The sequence below is a fragment of the Crinia signifera genome, chromosome 9 (assembly GCF_055691185.1).
Source record: "Crinia signifera chromosome 9, ASM5569118v1, whole genome shotgun sequence".
In the NCBI taxonomy this organism is placed as follows: domain Eukaryota; kingdom Metazoa; phylum Chordata; class Amphibia; order Anura; family Myobatrachidae; genus Crinia; species Crinia signifera.
In genome coordinates this window covers 141,388,183-141,408,452 of record NC_139225.1, presented here as the reverse complement: position 1 = coordinate 141,408,452, position 20,270 = coordinate 141,388,183, and the positions used below count along the sequence as shown (strand labels likewise).

At 44.6% G+C, this 20,270-nt stretch overlaps 1 protein-coding gene across 1 annotated transcript; it reads right to left on the bottom strand.

Moving 5' to 3' along the window:
• Nucleotides 1–15,546: 15,546 nt before the first annotated feature.
• Nucleotides 15,547–20,019, bottom strand: MUC21 (mucin 21, cell surface associated). Its single transcript, XM_083160625.1, has 3 exons — nt 18,670–20,019; nt 17,581–17,687; nt 15,547–16,231 (listed from the first exon to the last, which is right to left on the bottom strand). Exons 1-3 carry the CDS (start codon nt 19,967–19,969, stop codon nt 16,169–16,171), a joined length of 1,470 nt encoding a protein of 489 aa, XP_083016751.1. The 5' UTR covers nt 19,970–20,019; the 3' UTR covers nt 15,547–16,168.
• Nucleotides 20,020–20,270: the final 251 nt, after the last annotated feature.

Below are 20,270 nucleotides of genomic sequence, written 5' to 3'. Positions count from 1 at the left end.
CTGGTCTCACATTGCATACCCCCCCCAAGTCTTGGTTCTTACAGTATTTCTGAAGTCCGAGAGGCCGCCCTGAAGTGGTGGTTCGGGCAACTTGGTGATACGATTTGCACTAAATTGTGACTCATGTCATAGTGACCTCATGTTAAAATGCTGTTACTTTGGCATAGTATATCGGTGGTGGAGCTACAATGAATAAGGGCCAGATGTTGAAACTTCAAAAAGTGATAAAATGGAGAGCGATAAACAGCCTGCCAATCAGCTCACAGGCTGGGTTTGAAAAATGACAGGTAGGAGCTGACTGGTCTGTGCAGACTGGATCAGAGACTTTCTTATTACAGCTGGCGGCATCTGGCAGAATTCGCAGCCTTGCAGGTCAACCAGAATAAGGTCCAAATTACCAGCCAATCAGTTCTACCATGCTAAAAAAAGAGAAAATATGTGTGGTAAGCAAATCAACAGCAGCTGGCACTGGGCGGTCAAGCCCTAAAAGGTACAGTGGTAAAAACAATAGAGTAGTGCCTGCGCTGGCTATTCCAAATAATTGTACCAGACGTTTCTCAAAAAATTATAAACAATTTATTTATACATATAAAACAATTTTAAATTTAAAAATCACACTTTGCATGCATATGCCCGGACAAATAGTCTGGGGACTGGGATTTCCTTATATCACTGATGTAGTGGTTATAACCAATTTGCTTTTATGGTGCTGACATAATGATTTTTATATTACCATCCTGGTCGGTCTGGGTGATGTTGAATAGTCCAGACAATGGATCACAGTCCAGAGTATGTCCTGTATATGCAGGGACTCCACAAAACTCCACTTATTGTAGTGCGTCCTTTCGGGGAGCTGGAAGGATTAGGGATTAGGCAGATATCCCAAAGATGGAACTCCAGATTTCTCCAACAGGGACGTCTATACGTGGAGTGGGCTGTGTACCGTGGTTTTCAGGTGAATCTTGGACCAGTATTGTGGATGGATCCCAATTAGGGAAGATGGAATGGTGTCAGTCGCCAAATCTCAGCAGCACAAGTGAGGATATTTGGAAAAGCTCAACGCGTTTCCCCGGATAAGACCTCCGGCTTCTTCAGGAGCAAGTATACAACTGTGAGCTCCAGGCTCATATTTATACCTGAGGAATAATTGCCCAGGACGTGCACCTGAGTGTGATTGACAATCTTAAAACAAATAAAATACTATGAGAAACGTCTATATTCACATCTAGCATTATATTAAATTGGTATAAAAGGCAGTAAAATGTATGCAATAAGGATTTTTATAGGAGGAAAGAAGTAACGTAGGTCTTTAAAGACCTCATGGATTTGCGGTCATGTGACCCGGATAACGTAAACAATATATTTCTATTTCGTCCGTGGTAATTATTGGCAATATATATGTGGCCGTGACATAGGGCGAGACAGGATGCAGTCGGGACCCCGGCCCCATGCACCGATTGCCGGTATCGGTGACACGATCGCCGTGGGACCCGCTACATACCTGGACGCGTCCTCTCCGTTGCCCGGCAACGTCTCCCGAATACGTGTACAACACGTGACAGAAGGTGTGTCGGACGGCGCACAGTGACGCGTCTCGTCCAAAAGACAGCTCAGGGAGTCGGGGCGTATGACGCCCTGTTCACACACAGGGGGAAACTCGCGTGAACCAGCTGGTCTCGCGATGCCCTGTGTCTGTCTCCCAGAGCCGAACGTAGAGAGCCGGCGTCACTGTCGCCTAGCAACCAGAAGATGGGTCTAAAAGACCACAACACTGTGTCACGACCATATTTTTACCATAATTACATTTTCAAATTCCAAATGGAAATATAATTTGGCGGAGAGCAAGAGAAATACAATATTCACAGAATGAATTAATATTTTGCAGTACATATTCTATATCATGTATATTTAACGGAGAGTAGGAAAAATACAATTATAACAGAATAAATTAATATTTATACACTACATATTCTATATCATGTGTATTTCATAGACTATTTGATACAAGTAGACACATAGAAGAAAAAGGAAGAGGGGGACTGGTGTATGTTTATAATTACACATTATACTTGAACAGAGCCTGGAGCTCACAGTTGTATACTTGCTCCTGAAGAAGCCGGAGGTCTTATCCGGGGAAACGCGTTGAGCTTTTCCAAATATCCTCACTTGTGCTGCTGAGATTTGGCGACTGACACCATTCCATCTTCCCTAATTGGGATCCATCCACAATACTGGTCCAAGATTCACCTGAAAACCACGGTACACAGCCCACTCCACGTATAGACGTCCCTGTTGGAGAAATCTGGAGTTCCATCTTTGGGATATCTGCCTAATCCCTAATCCTTCCAGCTCCCCGAAAGGACGCACTACAATAAGTGGAGTTTTGTGGAGTCCCTGCATATACAGGACATACTCTGGACTGTGATCCATTGTCTGGACTATTCAACATCACCCAGACCGACCAGGATGGTAATATAAAAATCATTATGTCAGCACCATAAAAGCAAATTCTTCAACAGCATATTGTTTATAACCACTACATCAGTGATATAAGGAAATCCCAGTCCCCAGACTATTTGTCCGGGCATATGCATGCAAAGTGTGATTTTTAAATTTAAAATTGTTTTATATGTATAAATAAATTGTTTATAATTTTTTGAGAAACGTCTGGTACAATTATTTGGAATAGCCAGCGCAGTTCTACCATGCTAGTCTGGTTTTTAAAAATGGCAGTTAGGAGCAGATTGGCTGATAGTTTATCACTCTCCGTTTAATCACTTTTTAAAGATTACTACATCTGGCCCTTAGTAAATGTCATTACAATTGCACCCTACAGCCTCCAAAACTGCTACCTGGAGCAATATTTGGACACCTAGGGCCAGATTCTCTAAGCTTTAAAAGTGATAAAATGGAGAGTGATAAACAACCAGCCAATCAGCTCCTGTCTGACATTTTTCAAACACCGTCTGTGACATGGGAGGTAGGAGCTGATTGGCTGGCTGTTTATCACTCTCCATTTTATCACTTCTGAAGCTTAGAGAATCTAGCCCCTAGTCCCAGTGATAGTACGCCGCCACAGAGTTGCCTCCTATGGACACTCCTGGAGCTCAGTTTCTCCTACTGGTGCCAAAGCCCTATTGATAGGTTATAGCCCTGCCTTACATGCAGGGACAATGACAGATTTGGTACATGGTATGGCCAGTTGGGAGAGGTGTGACTAGACCTCCTCCCTAAAATATGTAAAATAGTATGTTTATGTCACGCCACAAAGCAGCTACGTGTGCCATATGGGGTGGGGTCGGAGGTGGTGTCGAATCCTGTAGGCAGCAGGTACAGGTGTGCAGTTGTGATCACTCCCCCACACAGGGAGAGAGAGTACTGACTGCTGTAGCTGCCTCTTTCCCCAGCACAGCGCACAGCACTGAGTAGCATCATGTCCCAAACTGATCTGTCAGCCTTTTAAATCTGGGCTTGACTAGGACTGTATGTAGCACTAGTTCCTTGGGTGTATACTCCCGACTATCTTGTTCACAATCATTTATTGCCTCATTAACTATAAATTAACTATTTACTAAGAGATTTTTTTACTTTTCCTGCATCATTACCACTGCTAGGAAAGTCAAAGCCAATAAGGAAAGAGATTTGAGTTACAGGTTAACCAAATAATGTTATCATGGAGAGGGAATGGTTTGTATTCACAGAGTTACAGCAGGGAGTGTGGACATTAGACAGGAGGAGAAAAAACATCATAGAAAAGAACAAATATGTAGTAGATAAAACTATAAAATTTTGGTTCCAAAAAACCGCTTACATTGTGTATTTTAAATTACGCATTAATAAAATACTTGCAAATCGCGATGTTTCTCAAGTGCAAATATGCCCAAGCTGCCAGTGACTGCAATGGCTTGCTGTGATTTGTACATCCTCAATGGCATTTAAATAATATTTTTAGAACTACTTCCAGGTCGCTTTCCCATCTGAAATAGAACGCCCATCTTAGTAATTATACCCCAAAGCTTCAATCAATTAGTGTCCAGCTGTCATGTTACAGGCTATATTTGACAAATGGCAGTTTGGAGCTGACTGGCTAGTACGTTATCTCTCTCTACCTTACTTCTCTCCAAGATTTAATAAATCACCCTCATTGCATTCTTATGGAAGAATAAACATAGATGTATGGATGTATGGAAAATGAGCTCTACAGACTGCAATGCATAGGTGAGAGATAAAGTAGAGAAAGAGAGTCAGCATGCTGATTGGTCGATGGCTGAAGCTATCCACAAATCAGAATGCTGACAGCCAGTCACTGTACGGAACCATATGTGGAGAAGGCACAGTGCATTATTTTGCCCAGGGCCTACCTACAATGCTTTTAATCCTACCTCTGAATCCGATTCACATTCTCAAAACCCACAAACTCAACCTTTAAAAAAAAGTCTACAAACCCCATTTGAAGTTGCTCCTGGAATACAAACAGTTACTGCACACAGAAATGTCACCCAATACTTCTCTTTATGCTACAAACATATTTGTATGTCATTGTTAGATAAGTTTATATAAGTGAAATAAGTTACTATAAATCAAAAATAATAAAACTTTCACCTGACGCATTGTACTGTACACTCCATCCTGACCCTCGGGGATATTACACCCATTGCTTAATAGGTCACGTCTGTAATCAATTGTAGTTTCCAACATTTTATTTTACTGCTGAGTGGGGAGAGCTAAATACATCCAGCCAGTTACAGTCCAGGCGGATCTCACGGTAATGTAGTCATGTCATGTTCCTGGCTCCAGTAATGTACTGTACTTAGGGCCGGCGCCACCACTAGGAGGGTGGCAGTTCGCCTTCCCCCCGCCCCCTGTCCCCCTGGATGAAGGTGAGCGGAGGTGCAGAGACTGGAGCTGGCAGGAGCGGGCAGGGGGGTCAGTGCGGCGCGGGAGTACCTGCGGTGCTGTGTATTAAGCTGGCGGGCTCCCTTCAGTGATTAGAAATAACTAGCGCTATCCGCCGGGCGGCGGCGCAGGAAGCGCTGCTGGGTTTAAAAACACTTGCCGCGCGCTGATTGTCTGAGATTCAGCCAATCAGCGTGTGGCCAGTGTTTTCAAAATCAGATGAAAGAGCGCCTTAAGGGTCAACACTTCAACTCTGACGATGAGGTGAAAGTTACCTCAAGCTAATGGCTCGTACGCACGGGTATGAATCGGTCCTTGATTTTGAGCAGTTCATATAAAAAATAGTAACATTTCCAGAGACCACGATTTATAGTGACAAATATCTGTAAAATCAGGAAATGCCCTTGGAAATTAGAGACAGTTGGTAATTATTTAACACTATTTGCAGCAATATTTGAATGATACCCCTTTTACAGCAAAATCCCGGATCCGACCCGGTATTTGGAACAAGGTACTAAGCCAGGTCGGATCTGGTATTTGCACCGTTTACACTTCGGTGCTGACCCGCAGTGTAAACGGGTCAGCACCGATGCACCGGGGCCCCTGACTGCCACACTATGGGCAAGCCCAGCAACAAGGTAAGCTGCTGGGCAGCCTCTGTGCAATCGCCTTACCCCCCCATCCGCGAGGTGAATGGATGCTGCACACAGGCATCCATTCACTTACTCCCTGCCTCCGCTGCTGTGTGTACAGTACAGCAGAGAGCAGTGGAGGCTAGTTGGGCCCCCCGCCCAACCTCCATACTGACCGCAGGCCGCTGCACGGAACAGCAGACAGCAGCGAAGGCTGTGTGTGCCCCCCGCCCAACCTCCATACAGCCCGCAGGCCGCTGCACGGAACAGCAGACAGCAGCGAAGGCTGTGTGTGCCCCCCTGTCCAATTTCTATACTGACAGCAGGATGCTGTGGTCCAGAGGTTGGGCACCCTCATTGTAGAAATCGGGAGCCAGATCGGATGATCCGGGATATTCGTTTACACTGCCCCCCCCCCGCTACCCCTTTTACACCGACGCTGACCCAGGTCCACAAGGCAAAAACCCGGGTTTTTGTCTTGGTGTAAAAGGTGTATAAACTTTGGTAATGATTGTGTATGCCGATATGGACAGTGTTATAACACATTTTGATTAGAGAAAACATTGATTCTTTTTATTTTCATAAAGTTATTAGGGTTAAATTCCTGACGAGGGTGTATCTCCCTCATTATTGATAGAGAGAGCATATCTTTCAGGGATTATGCCTGGTCTTCTCCCCGATGAGTCTCTGATGGGAGCGGTGATACCAGTGACTCAATACTTTGCCATGGCACAGAAACCGAAGTCATGCATACATTATAATTCTGTAACTACTCACTGCGGTGTTGTGGAATCGCAACACTCACCTGTTATCTACCAACACAGGAAACAATCTCTGATTGCTCAGCGATGACTGTACCAAAGGCAGATTTATAGACAGGGGAAGTGGTGCAATTGTTTAAATCTATATTTTCCGGTCAAAGGTAATTTACCTTATCTTAAAACATCCAAATGTCATCAACACCTTTCAGTGTCATGTAGAAAGTGGTCTATTACTAACATTGGGGCAGAAGTATTAAGCATTAAAATGAGATAAACAAGAGGGTGATAAAGAGTGATAAACATTCAGCCAATCAGCCCCTAACTGTCATGTTATAGGCTGTGTTTGAAAAATTGCATTTAGTTCTCTTTATCACCCTCGTGTTTATCTCTTTTTAAGGCTTAATACATCTGCCTCATTGGATGGAGATAAAGTGGCCAGAGATAAAGTACCAAGCAAACAATCAGCTCCTGACTGCCATTTTTCTAAAATAGAATGTGGTGTGGCAGTTAGGGGTTGATGGACTGGTACTTTATGTTTCTCCACTTGATCTCCATCCAAGGCATAGTAACTAGACCCCTGAGTTGTGATTGAGGCACATATGGATGCACAGCATTGGAAATGTGTTGGGCATCCCAGGACGGGGACAGTGAGGAGGACAAGGTCCGTTTATTAAAGCACCTATAACAGACACCTGTTTCTGCCTGCAGCGACCAATCAGATTCTGTCTATTATTTTCTAGAGTGCAATAGAGAAATGATAGCTAGAAAATAATTGGTTGCTAAGGGTAACACACCTATTTGTCTGTTTTGGAATCTTTAATAATAAACATCTAGCCAGTCAGCTCCTAACTGTCACGATGCAGGCTGTGTTTGAAAATTGACAGGCAGGAGCTGATTGGCTGGTTGTTTATAACTCTCCACTTTATCAATTTTTGACATCTGGCCCTGTCTGTCTGGGTATGGGTCGTTGGATAGTCAGCAACTAGGTCGACAAGCATTAGGTCGACACCACTAGGTCAACATGCAGGAAGGTCGACATGACTGAATGTTGACATGCAGGAAGGTCGACATGACTGAAAGCCGACATGGGTTAGGTCGACATGGTCATTAGGTCAACAAACATTAGGTCGACATGGGGAAGGTCGACAGTCAAAAGGTCGACATTGGGGTTTTCACCTTTTTTGTGTCCCGAATGTAAACACAGTCGACATGGACAGTGAAACGTAGCACCGCGTCCCCTCGCATGGCTCGCTGGCACGGTGCCTTGCTACGCTCCGCACACTAGTTTATTCTCTCAACGCGCCCTAGTGGATGGTAGGGCATGAAATACCGCCTGTCGGCACATGTCGGCTCAAAAAAATGTGAAAAAAAAACCCACTTTGATCTTCCCCATGTCAACCTAATGTTGTCAACCTAATGACACTGTCGACCTTCCTCCATGTCAAGCTTCAGTCATGTCAACCTAGAGGTGCCGACCTAATGCTTGTAGACCTAGTGACCGTATCCCATCTATCTGTCTATCTATCTATCTATCTATCTATCTATCTATCTATCTATCTATCTATCTATCTATCTATCTAAATAATATTTCATAGGACTTGGATTTAACTCAAATAAATGTGTTAAATGATCTGTGTGATGTGATTATCCCCAGGGAGCTAATTACATGTTTGATAGCTACAGACAGTATAATAGACTATTGTTTGCCATACATATCATTTCCTATGAATAACAAACACATTGTTACAGGATTAATTACAGACAGAGAACAGTGCTGCTCACTGTTATAGCACTGACTTATGTAGGTTATGTACACTGATGCTTATATCAATGGGATTCATTTTTAATTCAGTGCAATAAAAATTAATAGATATTCAGGGTTTGTGAAATAAAAATAGGGTAAAACATATATTATATCCTATGAAATGCAGCGGGTGTGGTATGACACACGGACAGTCGGGATTCTGACAGTCATTAGCCCGACGTTGGAATCCCGACTGCACAGCGGGGGGAGCGAAACGAAGCCCCCTGCAGGCTCACTGCGCTCGCCACGCTGCGGGCACAGTGGCTCGCTGCACTCGCCACCTATTTTATTCTCCCTCTATGGGGGTCATGGACCCCCACGAGGGAGCAGTCGGGATTCCGACATCGGGGTAATGACTGTCGGAATCCCAACTGTCGGTGCTAGCATGCGAGGTCATGTGTACACGATCACATCCCCTCGTGTGGCCTCGAATGATCTCTTCATCCTTTGCTCTGAAATGTAAGTCCAGTCCAGTAAGAGGTAGTAAGCAGCACAAGCCCTATTGCATGGGCTAATGTCAAAATAGCTTTTCTCAATTCTGCGGTTCTCCATCCAGAAAACATATTTGTTCAGAATCTGTGGCAAACACAGTTATTGGCAAACATGGAAAGCCGTGTTTTCTTCCTGTATTGTAGCTGACTGAGAAACATGTTCTGAAACAGTATATTGGGACATACACACAAGTATCGTGCTAGGTGGCATTAAAGATGGCTGTAACAGCTTCCTGGGAACGTTCTTCTCTACCAATCGCACAGGACAGAGGGTCTTATTCTAGTTCACTCTTTCTGACAAAATCTTTCTTAGATGGACAAAACCATGTGCACTGCAGGGGGGCAGATGTAACATGTGCAGAGAGAATTAGATTTGGGTGAGTTGCTTTGTTTCTGTGCAGGGTAAATACTGGCTGCTTTATTCTTACACTGCAATATAGATCTCACTTTGAAGTAAAACCCCACCCAAATCTAATTCTCACTGCCCAAGTTACATCTACCCCACCTGCAGTGCACATGGTTTTGTCCAACTAAGAAGGATTTTGTCAGAAAGAGTGAACTAGAATAAGGCCCAGAGTGCCAGAGAGCTAACAGAAGCACCACATGATTATTATTATTATTATTATTATTATTATTATTATTATTATTATTATTATTATTATGCCGGAGTGTATAAATACATACCCTCCAACATCTTATGGGCAGAAATTGGTACACAGGGGCGTGGCCACTGGCAAAAGGGAGTGGCCATGTGTAAAATGGGCGTGTCATCAACTGTGACAGGAATAATAATAATACACTTAAATAAATATTGAATAAGCTGTCAGACTTGTGGGGAAGACACCTAACTGGGGAGAAAATAACAGAATTGTGTATTTATGTCAATTGTACCAGAGCTTAGGTTTCATGAATGTGGTTTAATACCATCCTCTGGTATTGGTTGCAGTGCCATGTTTTCATTGGTTGGCGCCATCTTCAGTCAGGAGAATAATGAGGGGGATGGATTTGGTGGGTGCTGATTGGTGCCGTCAGTCAGGCTAGCTGAGAGGCAGTTTGAAAACCAAAGGTGTTATTATCTGTGCACTTAAATTCTATGGGCGTCATGGGCAGCCAGTGCTGCTGGTTCTTCAGGGCTCCGGCTTCAGGGCTCCGGCTGCTGCTCACCCCAGATGAGCGCTGGAGGTCGCCGTCGGGTCGCAGGTGCCTGCGGTCTTGTTACGGAGAGTGCGCAGCTAAGAGGCAGGGTGGGTGGAGAGACGATTGGCCATTGGAGCTTTCACTCAGGATCGGAGGCTGGGGTCTGCAGTTAGCATTGAGAGGAGTGGACTGAAGCGACGCCTCCCAGGCCCCCTACTGTGTGATTGGATGTGGTGCAAGCCTCGCTCTGCAGCCAGTCTTTCTTTTCCCGGCGCCGCCTCCAATAACAACACCACTGATTGGCTTTGTACCTCCGAGATGGGCGTTGCCAAAAAACGGTACATTCGGTACACTTTTATTTAGCCGATACAGGCTGTTAAAAAACTGTACGGTACCGGCAAAAACGGTACAGTTGGAGGGTCTGTAAATAGTGTGTATGGGTGTTATAGCATATCCACTATTCTCACTACTACGTGCACTATCTGATGTGAAAGACACTTGTTTGTAGTCGATTGATTTAAAACTTTACTTTTTTGGTATTTGTGTCTTCATTTGATTGTTTTTTACAGTTGGGGGCCGGGGATGGACGCAAGAGCGTGGAGCTCCCATCTCTCATCATCGGGGCTCCCATCCTCAGCCGGGCTTCATCTTACCCGGCAGCAGAGATGCTGTTGAGGACCCCTGGCCGAAGGATCCCCTGCAGAGACAGCAGAGGAGAGTCCCGGCCTGTAGGCCCCGGCTGAGACCACCAACGGGAAGAGCCCCAAGCGAGGAGGTAAGGCTCCCACCCCCAGGGCTCCCATCTGACTCTATATGACCATCCCTGTATGCTGGCTCTCCCCCAGAGGGTTGGGATTGTTTGGTCGACCAAAGGATGGTCAAAAGTCATTAGATCAACACCAACACACAGGAAGGTCGACAGCGGTCTAGGTCGACATGACTGAAAGTCGACATGGGTTAGGTTGACAGTCAAAATGTCGACATGGGGTTTTTCACTGTTTTTTTACACGAATGTTGACATGGACATGGACACTGTTTTAAGTGCACAGCATCCCCTCGCTGCGCTCGGCACACTTTTTTATTCTCCCACCACACCCTAGTGGATGGAAGGGCATGAAATACCACCTGTCGGCACATGTCGGCTCAAAAACAGTGAAAAACTCCATGTTGACCTTTTGACTGTTGATCTAACCCATGTTGACCTAATGCATGTTTCGACCTAAAACCCTGTCGACCATGTCCCATGTCGACCTAGACTGTCCACCTTCAGCCATGTCGACCTAGACCCCTGTCGACTTTTCTGTGTGTCAATCCAACGGTGTCGACCTAATGACTGTCGACCATCCTTTGGTTGACCATTCAACCATATCCCCCCCCAGCCTCAGCTCCAGCCAGGACCCTGACACACTGCCCCCCCCCACTACTGCTGCCAGTGAGGAGCACAATCAATATGGCACCGCTAATGGCTGCCTAGAAACTGTGCCACCCATTTGTACTGTACCCCCGTTTGTCCTCTGCAAAGCAACCTATAACTGTACTGTATCTGCTTAGAGTGTTAATTACTTGGCTGCTGCAATGACCAGTGGCGCCGCTGATGGCTGCCTAGGTGCTGTGCAGCTCAGCGGGTATGTGTTCCCTGTGTGATAACTGTACTGTCTCTGCTTGTATTGTTACCTACCTGGCTGATGTAACGACCAGTGGTGCCACTGATGGCTGCCTAGGTGCTGTGCAGCTCAGCAAATATATGTTCTCTGCATCTAAAATCCCCAGTGTACATCTTACAGCGTCAGAACGGACGGGAAGCTGCCCGTACGCACCGATGCGGGGTATGTCCGCAAAACTCACGACTCTTATCTGAACTCATAGATCTGACACATGAATAATAGGTGTCAGAAAAATCATATGTTTTCCACCAATTTAATAAATGTTCTTTTTACCCCCAAATGTGTGCTGTTATTGCTGAATGTAAAAGTGACATGTTAAATTATAATATTGGTACCAATTTCTGACCATTGCTTGCAGTGTAAATGTGGGTAAAATAGCAAACATGCAGTGGTGTTTTAGCTTATATTTGTGTATTTAGTAATGGTCCATTTAGGCAGCAATGCTTCCAATTGAAGCAATGAAAAGAGTGTAATTAATGACAAATGAGTAGAGGAGTGGATTGTATTGTGTTCAGCTGACAGTGTTTCAGGTGCGGCCGTACTAATTTTGCGAACCGAATGCCTAGCACATGAACAAGTGGTCTCCGCGAAGTGAAACTTGCTTATGAAGACCGCATATTTCATGCATGTTGGTTCGTTTGCAGTCGGTGTGCTGTCCGAATGCACGCCTACCACAGTTAGTGCACTCCCTCGTGTACGCCCATATTTACGCCCAGTTTTTTCCCACTTTGAAACCACGCCCTTGTGTAAGTCCGAATGACGCCCATATTACGCCCATATTTCCAGAGTCAATTCGGTGGACATTTCTGTACGGTATTAGTGAGAACGAGTACGGAGACCATGCGTGGCACATGCGCATAGCGTTGCCTACGCATGCGCAGACGGCTAAAAAGCGCCCTCCGAAAGAATTTGGAACGGACCGCATCGACCAGAATAAGGCCCATGGTGTAATCCTGGTGTATACACTACTGTTCTCTCCTGGTGTAATCCTGGTGCACACACTAATGTTCTCTCCTGGTGTAATCCTGAAACATACACTGCTGTTCTCTCATTGGATAATCCTGGTGCATACACTACTGTTTGTTTTCTCATGGTGTAATCCTAGTGCATACACTACTGTTCTTTAATGGTGTTATCCTGGTGCATGCACTACTGTTCTCACATGGTGTAATCCTGGTGTATACACTACTGTTCTCTCCTGGTGTAATCCTGGTGCATGCACTACTGTTCTCACATGGTGTAATCCTCGTGCACACACTAATGTTCTCTCCTGGTGTAATCCTGAAACATACACTGCTGTTCTCTTATTGGGTAACCCTGGTGCATACATTACTGTTCTCTCATGGTGTAATCCTGGTGCATACACTACTGTTTTCTCATGGTGTAATACTAGTGCATACACTACTGTTCTCACATGGTGTAATCCTGGTGCATACACTACTGTTCTCTTCTGGTGTACTCCTGGTGCATACACTACTGTTCTCACATGGTGTAATCCTGGTGCACACACTACTGTTCTCTCATGGTGTAATCCTAGTGCATACACTACTGTTCTCACCTGGTGTAATCCTAGTGCATACACTACTGTTCTCTCCTGGTGTACTCCTGGTGCATACATTACTGTTCTCTCCTGGTGTACTCCTGGTGCATACACTACTGTTCTCACATGGTGTAATCCTGGTGCATACACTACTGTTCTCTCCTGGTGTACTCCTGGTGTTACACTACTGTTCTCACATGGTGTAATCCTGGTGCACACACTACTGTTCTCTCATGGTATAATCCTAGTGCATACACTACTGTTCTCACATGGTGTAATCCTGGTGCATACACTACTGTTCTCTCCTGGTGTTCTCCTGGTGCATACACTACTGTTCTCTCCTGGTGTACTCCTGGTGCATACACTACTGTTCTCACATGGTGTAATCCTGGTGCACACACTACTGTTCTCTCATGGTGTAATCCTAGTGCATACACTACTGTTCTCACATGGTGTAATCCTGGTGCATACACTAATGTTCTCTCCTGGTGTAATCCTGGTGCATACACTACTGTTCTCACATGGTGTAATCCTGGTGCATACACTAATGTTCTCTCCTGGTGTAATCCTGGTGCATACACTACTATTCTCTCATTGTGTAATCCTGGTGTATACACTACTCTTCCCTCCTGGTGTAATACTGGTGTATACACTACTGTTCTCTCATGGTATAATACTGGTGCATACACTACTGTTCTCTCATTGGCTAATCCTGGTGTATACACTACTGTTCTCTCATTGGCTAATCCTGGTGTATACACTAGTTCACATTGTGGTTCACAAATTCCTTCTAAATTGGGAAAAACCATGTGCAGTGCAGGTGGGGCAGATGTAACTTGTGTAGAGAGAATTCCATTTGGGTGGGGTTTTACTTCAAAGTTAGATCTCTATTGCAGTGCAAAATTAAAGCAGTCCATATTTTCTCTGCACAGAATAAAACTCACCCAAATCTAATTATCTCTGCACATGTTATATCAGACCCACCTACAGTGCAGCAGGGTTTTGTCCATTTGAGAAGGAATTTGCCTTTGCAAGTGAACCAGAATAAGGGCCATGATGTAATGAACTTAGATGATAAGGCTGGCAAACAGCATTCTGCTGTTCTGTTACGGCGCTGCACAATATTACACTGTATATTATCATTATCAACAAGGTTTAGATTATGACATGTTCTACCTGTATGGTGGGTACTGTTTTCCAAATGTGTTTGATGTTTCCTACTAGTCAGAAGGGTCACTAGGAAGATGTGGGGGTACAGAGCACACCAAGCTGTCACCATTCCAGTGGGTGACATCAAAATGTCAGATTCCCCTCGGTGACTGGGAGCCGGGTGCTGCACTGTGACAATATTATGTAGCAGCTGGCTCCTGTCACTGAGGAGGAGGAGGTAGCAGTGTAGACATTGTGGGCCAGAAGCACTAAGCTTCAGAAATGATAAAATGGAGAGTGATAAACAACCAACCAATCAGCTCCTGCCTGACAAGCCCAGTCTTGACATAGCAGGTAGGAGCTGATTGGCTGGCTGTTTATTACTCTCCATTTTATCACTTTTGAAGTTTATTGCATCAGGCCCAGTGTCTGGGGAAAGTCCAGTATCTTTGGTTCTGCTGTGCACACCTCTCTAGTGACCCAATTCTGCGTAGGTCACACCCCTTTTCAGTTGTGAGTAAATTCCATTCCACAAAGACTAGTGTGTCAGAATAAAATTAACCAACTGTAATAATAATAATAATAATAATAATAATAATAATTAAAAAAACAAATGGGAACCTTTGTAACATTTGCATCAATTCTTTAATTGACTTCATGACATTAGCAATGACATTTGCAAATCACATGATATTACTTTGACCATAGAAACTTTGTACAAGGAGAATAAATAATATAATCTAACAAATAAATACAAATCTTAATTACAACATATCTTGATAAATAAAACTTTTACATTTTCCAGCAATGTATCGTCATTTCAGTAGTGGTCAGTACGATAAAATCATTACTTCATATCACACCTGTTTTCTGTTCTAAATTCTTATAGTTCTAAAACATGTAATGCACACATCAACCACTTGATGTCACCCTCACACTGTCTTCTATAGCACGGAATGTACAATAACACATACAGTGACAATATTACCAAAAAATATCTATCAAATTCAATAAATAAAATACAGTGTTAGCAAACTCTGAAGTCATTATAATGTCTAAAATTCACCCGTCAATGGGCATCTACAGTATCACATATACAGATTGGGTGGCAGAGTGGTTAGTGTTAGAACCTCATAGTATTGCTACTTGGGTTCCATCCTTTGAGGCATTTATATGTTCTACACATGTTTCCATGGACATACAGATGGATACATTTGCAGACTGTAAGTGACACTGGGGCAGGGTTGCCGACCCTCCCGGAATTTGCGGGAGTCTCCCGAAAATCGGGTCCTTCCTCCCGGCCCCCGGAAGGGTGGGCAACCCTCCCGGAATCAGGGGGAACCCCACTGAGCCCCCGATCGCGGCATTTATATGCCGCAATCCGCGGGTCTCAGGGGAGGGGGCGGAGTTAAAACGGCACAATCGTGACGTTTTAGCCCCGCCCCCTCCATGGATAACTGTTATTTCGGCTATTTGTTGTAATAGGGACGGGGCTTAATGACGTCACAGCTAAGCCCCGCCCCCAAATCGCGTAATGCAAGATTCCTCTCCGGGCTTCTCCCGGAGAGGATTTTTTGAAAGTCGGCAACCCTGCACTGGGGTAGAGATGGTTATGATTAAAAGCTCTCTGTATAGCACTATCTAGCTATCTACCTATCTACTACTGCCACATTGACCACTAGAGGCCACTCGACAGATTACATTGCTTCTTTGTGTGCTAAAACATGTCATAAAAGAAAGTAAAAGCAATTTTTGCAGGGACACTGAACTGTTACAAACTTGTCGGATATGGAAAGAGGGAGCTGTGAAGGCAAAGATTGGAGGTAGGAGCAGATAGGTACTGTGGGTCGTGTGGTGCGTTTGTGGGCTAAAAAGAGTCACAGTTCAAAGTCAAAGTCAAAACTGTCACAGCTCGAAGTGAAAGTACACTGCAGAAGCCGTCATTTTAACACTATAAAGAACAGTTACTAAAATATGTCTTCTGTGATACCCTCAGCAACCAGTAGAGGCATTTTATCTCACAACACTTTTTTTTACATAATACTGTTAACAAGACGGTTGAAATGATTCTTGCGAGGTAATCAAGGTGGTCTCTTAAATATATGCTCGAGAAACATCATAGCGAGTTGGTCCCAGGTTTCTGGTATAAAATAAGGCCTGTGGAAAGAATTGATATATTAGTTAGTATACAGTGTATTTTTGAAATATGTATGACTATCAAATACATTTTACGGAACATCTTTACAAAAAGAGGACAGCAGCACATATCGGATAAATCAGCTGCAGTCCCTACATTTTCCCTCAAAAATCCAACAACCACAGGCAGCGGCACTTTAAGACAGAAGGAGGTCCGTATGAAGCTTCCTCCGGCCAGGCTCCTCCCTCTCCCGCTGCCCAGTGCAATAGAGTCTGAGTACTAGAGCACCCAGACTGTATTGTGCATGCACAGACCTCTGGAAAAATTGTGTCCACAAATGATTATTTTTTTGTAAATTCCAATGATATATATTTAAATATAATTTTAGTAATTAGTGATAAGAAATTATAATAATCGAGAATAATTCCAAAATATTGGAAAATATGCCCCTAAATATGACCTATAAACTAAACTATCAAAGTAAAATGTTATACATAGATATATTTTACCCACAAGGGGCCAGATGTATCATGCTTCAAAAAGTAATAAAATGGAGAGTGATAAACAACCAGCCAATCAGCCCCCAATTGTCATTTTTCAAACCCAGCCTGTAAAGTAGCAGTTAGAAACTGAGGCTGATGGTCAGCGCTCTCCATTTCATCACTTTTTGAAGCTTGATACATCTGGCCCCAGGTCAGATATCAGAATGCATGAAAAAGAGAACATCCATTTTTGCAGGTAGTAATTGTATATTTGATGTCTGTGCTTGAAATACATAATATTTTTCTAAAATAATCATAATCAAAGTGTTCTTATGTATATACATCAGCAATGTGACAAAATATACTGAACACGTAGCAAGAGCTCAAACAGCTCTAGGGGGTTATTCTGGTTGCAAGTCCACCAAACCCTGCATTGCGAATGGTTGGCTGGCGCCACCCATTTGCAAGTGCAATTCGCATTCAGGGCATTCAGGGCATGCGAATTGCAGGCCACTTGCAGGCCAGGGGGAACCTCCCACATCTTTCGATGGTCGACGCATATGTTTTTATTTGTGTGGGTGCACGCACGCTGTGGGTGCACGCACCCTGCGTATACACACGCGCAGAAATGTGCATGTTCATGCGCACTAACACAACATCGGTCCCCGTGCGAACGCAGCCCTGCTGCCAAGCAACCTGAATAAGGCCCATAGTCATAAATGACAGGGGATTGTGTTTTATTCTCTAAACTGTGCTGAACAATGAACCTGGGACTGTCGCTATACAGTAGCAAACACATTTATCAGGTATATGTACTCTAGAACGGTATCCAGATATGTCCACATTGTATTTGACTGCCCTGGAAGTAGAAGACAGAAAGGACTCACCATTAACGTGCCCCCAACAAGAAGAAATGTCCCAATTGCAACAGACAATGAGATGACAATGATTTTCCAGGGAGCCAATGAATTGTCTGATCCAGAAACTGTAGTAACTAAAAGAAACAAAAGTTTTATTATATACTGTATCTCATAACCACCGGTATCTATTCCTCATGTAAGTATGTACAGTATGTTTATCAGGCTAAGTTTATCAGATGCAGACTAGGGGGTGCTGTGGGAACAGCTGTCCCAGGCCCTGGCCTCTGGAAGGGCCCCGGCAGCTCATTTTGCCCACAAGCAACCCTCCACTGTATGCTGCCTGCGCTGCACTCGGTCCTCACTCAGCAGGTCCCAATGCACAGGCTACTTCAATGGAGGATGCCGACGGCCAATTAAAATGGCTTTTGAGCCAATCAGAACTTGTGTACCATTAGCTAATCAGAGCGGCTGCTGGTACACGAGCTCTGATTGGCTCACCAGCCGGTGCTGCATGTTAATTGGCAGCCAAAATTCTGCATTGAAGAAGCATGTGCTTCGGGACCTGCTGAGTGAGGACAGAGTCTGGCGGTAAGTTAAGGGGGGGGGGGGGGGGGGAGATGGGAGTGCACTGACAGCTTCCTGGGGTGGGGAGGGGGCGAAAGGGGGAGAGATGGGAGCGCTCTGACAGCTCCCGGGGGAGTGGCAGCCCTGCCGGCCAGCGTTTTATAGGAGTGCTGGCATGCCCATGCATCCTCGGAGGCGGGTCTCATAACATCAGGGTCCACCCACAATTCGGCGGAAAGCGGCCATATGAAAAGTAAGTAATTATAGACTACTTAGACTGAAGGATGATAAAATCATTTGATGGTGAGTGATCATCGAATGATTTCTTCTATGTGCGCCCGCATGTGAGTGAATGGGTAAGCATACATATCCTAATGCGGGGATTCACTTGGTGGGGGGCATGCGTTCGGTGTGGCTGTGTTTGACTGCTCGTTAGGCAGCAAATATACATGGCCTAGCGAGCAGGTCTGAATCGAGCCTTAAATCTGCTCTTCAGGGGCATTATAAGAGAGGTGACCTATATGCAGCCTCCCCGGTCTCTCTTGTAATTACCTGAGTTCTGCCCATCGGTGCCTGTGTAGACGGTTACAGAGCTGGACTGAGTTGCAGAGGTAGAAGAACCAGATTTTGTAGCAGTGCTGGACATTGGCTGCGTAGTGAAAGAAGTCACAATATTGGTAGAAGAAGACAAGTTGCTGGCAGAGGTCCCTGTGCCACTGTTTGAATTGGCTGAATTGCTTGTTACGCTCAAATTACTATTTGTTGTCAATGATGAAGTGGAGGTTATAGTTGAAATAGTCATGGTAACTGATGGGCTGCTGGTTACAGTGCTATGAGATGTTGCGGTGTTACTGGTTGACGTAGGCTGGTTACTGGTTCCATCACTGGAAGAGTTCATCATGTTAGTAGATGCTGCTACCGATGCGGTTGAAGATACATCTGTAGTACTCATGGTAACTGATGGGCTGCTGGTTACAGTGCTATGAGATGTTGCGGTGTTACTGGTTGACGTAGGCTGGTTACTGGTTCCATCACTGGAAGAGTTCATCATGTTAGTAGATGCTGCTACCGATGCAGTTGAAGATACATTTGTAGTAGTCATGGTAACTGATGGGCTGCTGGTTACAGTGCTTTGAGATGTTGCTGTGTTACTGGTTGATGTAGGCTGTTTACTGGTTCCATCACTGGAAGAGTTCATCATGTTAGTAGATGTTGCCATGGATGCAGTTGAAGATACATCTGTAGTACTCATGGTAACTGATGGGCTGCTGGTTACAGTGCTTTGAGATGTTGCTGTGTTACTGGTTGATGTAGACTGGTTACTGGCTAAGGTACTGGCAGAGTTCATCATGTTAGTAGATGCTGCTACGGATGCAGTTGAAGATACATCTGTAGTACTCATGGTAACTGATGGGCTGCTGGTTACAGTGCTATGAGATGTTGCTGTGTTACTGGTTGATGTAGGCTGGTTACTGGTTCCATCACTAGAAGAGTTCATCATGTTAGTAGATGCTGCTACGGATGCGGTTGAAGATACATCTGTAGTACTCATGGTAACTGATGGGCTGCTGGTTACAGTGCTATGAGATGTTGCTGTGTTACTGGTTGATGTAGGCTGGTTACTGGTTCCATCACTGGAAGAGTTCATCATGTTAGTAGATGCTGCTACCGATGCAGTTGAAGATACATTTGTAGTAGTCATGGTAACTGATGGGCTGCTGGTTACAGTGCTTTGAGATGTTGCTGTGTTACTGGTTGATGTAGGCTGTTTACTGGTTCCATCACTGGAAGAGTTCATCATGTTAGTAGATGCTGCTACCGATGCAGTTGAAGATACATTTGTAGTAGTCATGGTAACTGATGGGCTGCTGGTTACAGTGCTTTGAGATGTTGCTGTGTTACTGGTTGATGTAGGCTGTTTACTGGTTCCATCACTGGAAGAGTTCATCATGTTAGTAGATGCTGCTACCGATGCAGTTGAAGATACATCTGTAGTAGTCATGGTAACTGATGGGCTGCTGGTTACTGTGCTTTGAGATGTTGCTGTGTTACTGGTTGATGTAGACTGGTTACTGGCTAAGGTACTGGCAGAGTTCATCATGTTAGTAGATGCTGCTACGGATGCAGTTGAAGATACATCTGTAGTACTCATG